Consider the following 9,279-nt stretch of genomic DNA (forward strand, 5'->3'; position numbering starts at 1 on the left):
TCTATGGCTCTATTATCAATAATCCAACACATATTTGAGTGTGGGCAATCTGGAATAATTTTGGATGATGGCATATTTATACTTGTGACATTTGCAAAATGTTGTGAATTACCACCATTTTTTTTCTGAATCATAGCCATCAATTGGTTATATTCCTCAACGTGAGCCTTGGTCCATCACTTGTTGGAAGAAAATTTGCTTGTCTCCACAACCTTATTTGTTTCCACTTTCACATTGTTTACATTTGAGTGACGTTGATTAGGAGGCTTCACGTTCTTCCTATGAAGCTTGTGGCCAATTGGAAAGCCATGTAGGTAGTAACAGTTCTCAATGTTGTGATAATCACGGTCATAATAAGAGCAATGTAGTGGAGTCTTTTGCTTTTTGAACCTGGTGTGTTGAAGTCGCCTTATTGTCTCGATCTATAAGCATGGCATAATGGTTCTTGTTCCCATGACAGAGAGAAACTTCAACCTGTTTTTCTTGTTAAAGGACAAGTGAGTAAACTCAACGTGTATCAAGTAGAGGTTGCATCAATAAGATTTGTCCACAAATGGTAGCATAACTATCATTTAGTCCCATGAGAAACTACATAACTTTCTCTTTCTCATCCATTTCCTTAAGTTTCTGTAATCCTCCACAAGAGTAGGATAACACTTCATGATAGGATGAAAGTTCATCCCAAAAAGCTTTAAGCTTTGTGTAGTAAACCGAAATTAATTGTTGCCCCTGCCCATGTTCCACAATGTCTCGCTTGATTTGATAAATTCTTGAATCGTTCCTTGAGAAAAGCGTTCTTGTAGATCTGCCCATATTTCTGTTGCAGTTTCGACATAAATCACACTGCTGGCTATGTTTAGGTGAATGGAATTCAATAACCATGAGATCACCATATCATTGCATCGTTGCCATGAAGGAAAACTATCATCAGTCGAAGAAGGTGGCTTAATGGAAACTGTGACGAATCCAATTTTGTTTTTAGCACTCAAACTGATTCTCATAGCCCGACTCCATGTGCTGTAGTTATCTCCTTCAAGTACCTTGGAGACAAGTACCATACCTGGGTGGTCCTAGTGATGTAGAGAAAATGGATCTAAAGCTTTTGTGGTAGCCTTAGATGATGTCAATCCCGTTTTGTTGATATCCATGGTAGCGGCTGTAACAAGGAAATAGGTTGTGGAAGTGCTTGGAAGAATTCAGAGTCACCAAGTTTGGTGCTCTGATACCATGAAAAAAACAGAGCATAACAGAGTGGTATTTGGAAATCTGGAAATATGAAAATTTGTTATATATCCAATCTGTCAACTTAAGGGAAGAAGATACATATATACAAAACATTGGTTATCCTATTCTAGGAATCTACGTGCAAACAGATCAGTTACAATCAATAAAAAATAATCTTTTATATACAATCAAATCTCATCCTGAATTTATGGGATTCTTGATTCTTTTCCCATAATAATTATATTTACCATTGTCTCGACCTATGACAAGAAAGTAATGACACTTTAGTAAATATTTTTAAAAAGAAATAACAAAATATCAAAAAGTTACATAAAAATAACAAAATAATAAAAAGTTACAACAAAATCATGTATTCAACTTTTATAGTATAAAAAAATCATATCTATTATTTTATTTTTAATTAAATATGAGATAAGATAAAAAGATAAGGTAAGAAGTTAATTGAAATGATGTAATTTTCAAAATATGGCATATGGGTCCCAATGCTCTCTAATTTTTTAACCCTTTTTTTTTAAAGCTTTCACTGAGATTCCAGTTGGACCCGGCTATATACGGTTTTTAATATTTCTTATTGTAACATTTTCTAAAAGGATAAATTCTTAGCAAATATGAATTTTTTTAATAATTTTATTTCTTCAATTAATTATTATTATTTTTTTCTAAAAAGGCAAAACCCTTTTCATACTAGGTCTAGAATAGATTAATTTATGTGGTAATGACTCTTGGCAGCTATATATACAAAGAGAACATCCTCATTGATAAACAGGTACAGGTACAGCAGAAGAGCACAGATATTCTGAACGAAGAGCCATGGAATTAGTTCAAGTGCTTCACATGAAGGAAGGAGTTGGAGATGCTAGTTATGCAAACAACTCAGGACTTCAGGTATTTCTACCAAATCCAACTCATCAGTACATGGCTAGCTTATATTATGATATTCAGTGAGGCTAATAAGACTTTTATCTCTTCTTTCATTGGAATTTCTCCCAAAGACTAAGGACCAATCCCATAGGTTGCTTTTTCCTCCTCTTTTTTAGGTGACTAATTACTTTATTCATTTGTTGTACTATTTTAGGTTCCATGTCACAATTTGCATATCCCCGCTTCCTTTTAATGTTCTCATAAATATGAATATGGAACACAAAAGTTTTTGTATGATTTAATTTTTCTATATTATTATTAAATAAATAAAAATTTAAAAACATTATCCAAAAAAAAAAAATCAAAAAAAAAAAAAAAATTCAAGAATATATATATATATATATATATATAAATTTGATATAAAATATCAAGTCAAAATAAATGAGAATTCTTACAAAAAGTAAATTTAAAGTTGAAAATTATGATGAGAAAGTTTAGCACAATGAAGTTCTTGAGAAGATTAATAAAGAGAAGAGTTATAATTTAGGGTTTCATAAAAAAAAAAAAAGTTTTAGATAATATCTATAGTTTAATTAGATATGTATTATTAATTTATATGATTATTTTTGTGAAATTAAAATTTTCGCATACATGACTATATGATTTTATAGAATATTTTTTTTCAATAAAAGATTATAAATGTGATTTCAAGTGGTAAGTCTTCTTATATTAAATAAAATAAAATTATTATAGTCTCTTTGTATTAAAAAACTGAGGTTATGTTTGGTTACTAAGAAAATATTAAAGAAAGAAAAAAAAAGGGAATTACCTTATAGGATGGACTATAAATGATAATGACCAAAAGGGTTATTATGTTTATAAATTCTTACCAAGTCCTTTGAAAAGTTGACTTCAAATTTCCAATCATACCATTTTTTATTTTTTTCCTTTTATTCTCATTTAACTCTACATTTCTATTGTTTTTCTTTTGTGCTTCTTTATAGATTATTCTGATTAACTATTAATATTATTATTTATGATATTAATATTTTATTGAATTATTCATGTTATTTATTAATATCATTCTTATTAATATTAGCTATTTTATAATTATTATCCATATTTATAATATTATATTAAAAATAACATTATTATATTTTTATTATTACTACTACAAAAAATCCTAGAAAATAATTTCTATATATATAGTTTTTAATTCTTAAGGCTTGTAAGCTTTATTAATTTTTTTTTTGTCTTTTATACTTATATGCCTAGATTAATTAAATTATTATTGTTTTTATTTGAATACCTCATTAATATTATTATTTATGATATTAGTTTTATATTATTAATTTTATTATTGACATTATCAATAGAACTAATATTATATCCAATATGAAAAAAATATATTCATTTTACAACATTAATATTTTAAATATATAATACATTTAGATATAACTTAATTTAAGTTTTTTTATTATAATATTTTCTTATGAAATTTACGTGATAAAAAATATAATAAATTTACTTTTAATTATCATAATGAAATAATAATTTTTAAGATTATATTATTATTATTATTTTGAATAAGTTATTTATAATATATTTAAAATAATAATAATTAGAAAAGAAAAAAAATAAAATGAAGAAAAGACAAAAGAGGATATACCCTACTTTAAAGTGAAATGTATAAGGGTATATTTGAATTTTTATATTTTGAGCCCTTTTTGGAGACTTATCAAAAGTTGATGACCCTTTTAGTCATTATCACCCTCTATGATAACTTATTAAAACTATACGCCATGTATAAATGCTTTTAACACGCATTTGAATTGTTCGCGTATCATGTATGGCAACCATTTTTCTTTCATTCTTTTTTAATTTTTTTTTTATTTGAGGGCATTGCATTCAGCTACTATAAAATTAATTTAACTTTTATGAATAAGCTTGAAATATTGGCTTGAACAGAAAACAGTGATATCTAAGGCAAAGCACGTAGCGGAGAAAGCCATAACCAATCTCTATTGTAGCATCATGCCGCAATGCTTAGGCATAGCCGAGTTAGGTTGTTCTTCTGGACCCAATGCTCTATTTGTCATCCTAGAACTTGTGAGCACAGCCTACAAAGCCTGTCAGAAACTAGGTCGTCAGTTGCCGGAAATTCAAGTGTTCCTCAATGATCTTCCAGGAAATGATTTCAACACTCTCTTCAAAACCGTCACAAAATTTCAGCAAAATCTGTCACAAGAGATGGGCAATGGTGTTGGACCATGTTATTTCATGGGAGTTCCGGGTTCTTTCTATGGCAGGCTTTTCCCTAACCGAAGTCTACATTTTGTCCATTCTTCTTACAGCGTGCATTGGCTGTCTCAGGTGACCCTATATTTGTACTTTTACAGCTATAGTAATATATTGACTGACAAAGAAGGAACCATGAAATTCATTTGGAGTGCAATTGTTCATTAGGTTCCTCCAGGGTTAGAGGACAATAAAGGGAATATTTTCATGTCAAGTTCAAGCCCACCAAGCGCGCTTATGGCTTACTATGCACAGTTCCAAAAGGATTTCTCGGTGTTCCTCAAGCATCGCGCAGAGGAAATAGTTGAAGGAGGGCGTATGGTTATCACAATCATGGGGAGAAGAAGTGAAGATCCTACCAGTAAAGAGTGTTGTTACAGTTGGGAGCTTTTGGCTTTGGCTCTCAGAGATATGGTCTCAGAGGTATATATTACTGTATTTGAGCTTCTTTATATTGTTTCAATCCAATGTCGCCAATTTGTACATCATCGTTAAAGACTAAGGAATAACGCCTCTTGTGGTAACAAAGAAATTGCTTATAAACAATGCAGGGGCTCATAGAAGAAGAAAAATTGGATTCCTTCAACATTCCTCAATACACACCATCTCCTACTGAAATGAAGCTTGAGATTGAAAAGGACGGATCATTTGTCATAGACCAGCTAGAGGTTTTTGAAGTGGACTGGGATTGTTACGAAAGTGATGGTCCTTGTAATGCTGCAAAGTGTATGAGAGCGGTGGCAGAATCAATGTTTGCTGCTCACTTTGGTAGTGGGATCATAGAAGAGGTGTTCCGTAGGCATAGAGAGATTGTTGTTGATCGCATGTCCAAGGAGAAGCCTCAGTATGTCAATTTGGTTGTTTCCATGACTAGAAATGGATGATCAAAGTGAATGCTGTCTTCATCGTCAATTTTAATGTTGCCTTAAATTTCAATAAGCGGAAAGATTCATATAAGATTGGGCATTTTGATGATGATGATCAATTGTCAAACACATTGAATAAATGTTTGAGTAAAAAAGAACTTTTATTCTCTTGAAGAAAATACTAAATATCTTTTAGATACTTTTATTGCATGCTTGGATGATATAAATGAATTAAAATTCTGAGTACATTTATTGTATCCCTTAATATGAATGCTTAAGTCCTAAACTATATATATACTTCAAAGAATAAGGACGAGCAAAGGAGAGTATCTTAATTTGATGGAGTAATGACGCCAAGGGTATTTGCTTATCTCATTTGATTTGTCATTGTCTATTTGAAATACATTTCTTGACTATGATTTAGGGGTTGATCATGGTTTGGTTGAATCATCCACACTGCAAGTGTGTAACATGGGATTGCAACACTAGAATGGGTTCTATGCCTTAATCCCTATGCTGACTTTGTGAAGGGTGCCTTAGCCCATGTGCTGACAATGAGAGGACTTGACATACATATCTTTTTCTTAATGCTTCTAGCTTGAAATAATAATAACAATAATATATCCTATTCTACATTATAATCGTTATGGTCTCAATGTGATATGTATCTTTGTGGATAGTTTTAAAACTAAGCATTTTTTTTTTTCAGATTTTCCAAAATATCAATGTGAAAAATATAGTTTACTTTATACAACAGAAGATTGCTTTATATAGATCTTAGGGTATGGCATTAAGATCAGTAACTACTCTTAATGATTTATCCTTAGCCAATACCATTATGGTGTACCTAATACCACATGGTACATCCTAATTTCCCAATTGCTCAATTAATTGATTACATAAATAGTCCAAATGAGGACCACTAAGACCTATATAATAACATAAAAAATACAATTAATCCAACCTCAAAATACACCCAATAGGGGGAGGGGGTGACCTCGGTGATGATAAAATTAAGGGCTTGTTTGATTAGTGTTTCCAAAAATTGTTTTGTTCTTGAGAACATAAAACACTAAAAGAGTCATGTGGCAAAGGAATGCAAAGCTATTCTCGGTGTTCTCCGTGTTTTCAAATGTCTTGTTCTTAGAAAACAACTTGATGTTGTTTTTATTATTTTTTACACTATTCAAAGAAAAAGGAAAAAAAAAACAAAAAAAAACAAAGAGGATGTTCTCTGTGTTTTTGTCCCAATGTTCCTTTTGTTCTCATCTCCTTTGCTTTGCAGTATGGTGTCTCCACTAGCACCTCTGTATGTATTTCCTATTTTTTTTTCAATATTTTGTGGTTTTTTTCTGGATGTGATAAAATGAGGATGATCTTGGTAGGCTAGAAAAAATTACTAAATCTATGAGGAAGTATTTATTGGAGATTCTCCATTCAGCAACAAAGTCATCGATGTCGACTAAGATTAAAGTGGGGCTAGAACGAACAACCTTAATACCAAAGAAAAAATTGAGAGGGCTTAGGTACTTTAAAGCAAATTGAGAATTAAGAGTCGATATAAACAATTGGATAAGTGAATCACTGTTACTAGTTACAATAATATCATCCATGTAGACTAAAAGTGCATTTTATAGTGATTTTAAGAGGTATTTCTAGCCTATGCAACACTTAAAAATTTTCATCTTTCAAGTATTAAAAATAGTAGAAACACTTTTTATAATCATTACCAAACGCACTCTAAAACAACCAACATATGAGAATACTTCTAATAGAGAACCATAGAGGTATCAATTTTGGAGTTACAAAAACCCCAATAGAGAAGAGTAGTACCGAGTCCGTAAACCAAGCTTAGGGAGCTTGTTTCAAGCCATAGAGGGCTGGGTTTGTACATCAAGCTTCTCTCAACCTAGTAATCATTTATAAAAAATGTTATGTGCATCAAGTTATTGAAGACTCTATCCCTTGCTTAAGGCAAAAGTTAGGACAACTGAATGGTAGTTAGCTTCACCACTGACTAAATGTTTCAAAATAATTAATATCAAGAGTTTGATGAAACCCTTAGCCACCAATTGAGTTTTATACCATTGATCAATACTACCTTCGAGCATATATTTCAATTGGTAAACCCATTTACATCCAATGAAATGTCGATTAGGGGATGAAGGAACCAAAATCTAAATATTATTCTTCATAAGAGCCTCATACTCAGGTACGAGAGCTTGGTACCATTCATTTGACTAAACAACCAAATGAAAAGAAGAAGATTCACAAATTTTGGAAGAGGAGCTAGGGTTGGACAAACACAAACAAGGTTTCAAAATACCATCTTTGGCTAAGTAATCATTGGATGAGGATTAATAAGGATAAGAGATGGGATCACAATGAGAAGGAGGACTCATAGGAGTAGAGGAATTAAGCAGAAACTACATAAGTAGAGGAAGGTAAATAAGGAGAATGTTGTAATGATGAGAAAGGTGAAACACGGGTTTTTTTTTTTAACTTATATGACACCTTTAAAAATGGTAGTTAGAAAAATATTGATAGATTTATGACACTTTTCACCATGTGGAAGATGTCTTTTGAAGAGACATCTTTCACAATTTTCAAATATATGATATTCACTTAAAAGAATTGAATTTAAACTAAAAGTGTCTCTTTAAAAGACACTTTATACAATTCAAAAAAATTGGATTTATACTGTAAGTATCTCTTGAGAAGACACTTTCTACAATTTCACAAAATCTAATATATACTAAAGGTGATCCTTCAAAAGACACCTTCCACAATTTCACAAATTTTAATTTATACTATAAATGTCTCTTGAATTTGATTTTATATCGAAAATGCCTCTTTAAGAGACACCTTTTACAATTTCAAAAAAACTGGATTTATATTAAAGGTGTATCTTTAAGAGATATTTTCTATAATTCTATAAAATTCAATATATATTAAAGATGTCTCTTCAAGAAACATCTTTCACGATTTTACAAATTTTAATTTATATTACAAGTGTTTTTTGGATTTGATTTCATATTGAAAGAGACACCTTCTACAATTCTAAAAAAAATGGATTTATACTAAAGGTGTCTATAAAAGAAACATTTTTCTTAATTCCAAAAATTCCAATATATATTAAATGTGTCTTGAATTTTAATTTAATTTATATTACAAGTGTTTCTTAAATTTGATTTTATATAGAAGATGTCTTTTAAAGAAATACCTTTAGTATATATTGGATTTTGTGGAATTGTAGGTGCCACTTTAAGAGATACCTTTAGTATAAATCAATTTTTTTTTGGAATTGTAGAAAATGTTTACTTTCAATATAAAATCAAAATCAAGAGACACTTGTAGTATAAATTAAAATTTGTGAAATTGTGGAAGGTGTAAAGACACCTTTACCTTTAGTATATATTGGATTTTTTTGGAATTGTGGAAGATGTTCCTTTAAGAGACACCTTTCATATAAAATCAAATTTAGGAGATACTTATAATATAAATTAAAATTTGTGAAATTGTGAAAGGTGTCTCTTCAAGAGACACTTTCTATGTAAAATCAAATTCAGAAGATATTTATAATATAAATTAAAATTTATAAAATTGTGAAAGATGTCTCTTTAAGAGACACCTCAAGTATATATTGAATTTTGTGAAATTATAGAAATTGTCTTTTAAAGAAAAACCTTTTACTATAAATTCAATTTTCTCGAATGGTAAAAAATGTCTTGAAAAGACACCTTTAATTTAAATTTAATTCTTTTAAATGTATATTATAGATTTAAACGAAAAGACACGTTGAATATAAAATCAAATTCAAAAATATGAAAATAGGTTGCGTGAGAAAAGTTAAAATATAATATATATTTTTTCCACCTCTCTCCTACATGTCCAAAAGCGTCGAAAAATTGAAATTATTTTCCCACGGTATTTTGGAAAATAATTTTTTATTTTAGAAAATAATTTTTAAAAGTCCGTTCATTTATTAAATCGGTGAAACACAAAGGAG

At 30.0% G+C, this 9,279-nt stretch overlaps 1 protein-coding gene across 1 annotated transcript; it reads left to right on the top strand.

The window, feature by feature from the left end:
* The first annotated feature begins 2,031 nt into the window (after window positions 1-2,031).
* Window positions 2,032-5,379, top strand: LOC100265009 (S-adenosyl-L-methionine:benzoic acid/salicylic acid carboxyl methyltransferase 2). Its single transcript, XM_002265483.4, has 4 exons — window positions 2,032-2,130; window positions 4,075-4,479; window positions 4,573-4,827; window positions 4,956-5,379. The coding sequence occupies exons 1-4, from the start codon at window positions 2,056-2,058 to the stop codon at window positions 5,286-5,288; spliced, it is 1,068 nt and encodes a 355-aa protein (XP_002265519.1). The 5' UTR covers window positions 2,032-2,055; the 3' UTR covers window positions 5,289-5,379.
* Window positions 5,380-9,279: the final 3,900 nt, after the last annotated feature.

Source organism: Vitis vinifera, chromosome 4, assembly GCF_030704535.1.
Source record: "Vitis vinifera cultivar Pinot Noir 40024 chromosome 4, ASM3070453v1".
Classification (NCBI taxonomy): Eukaryota; Viridiplantae; Streptophyta; class Magnoliopsida; order Vitales; family Vitaceae; genus Vitis; species Vitis vinifera.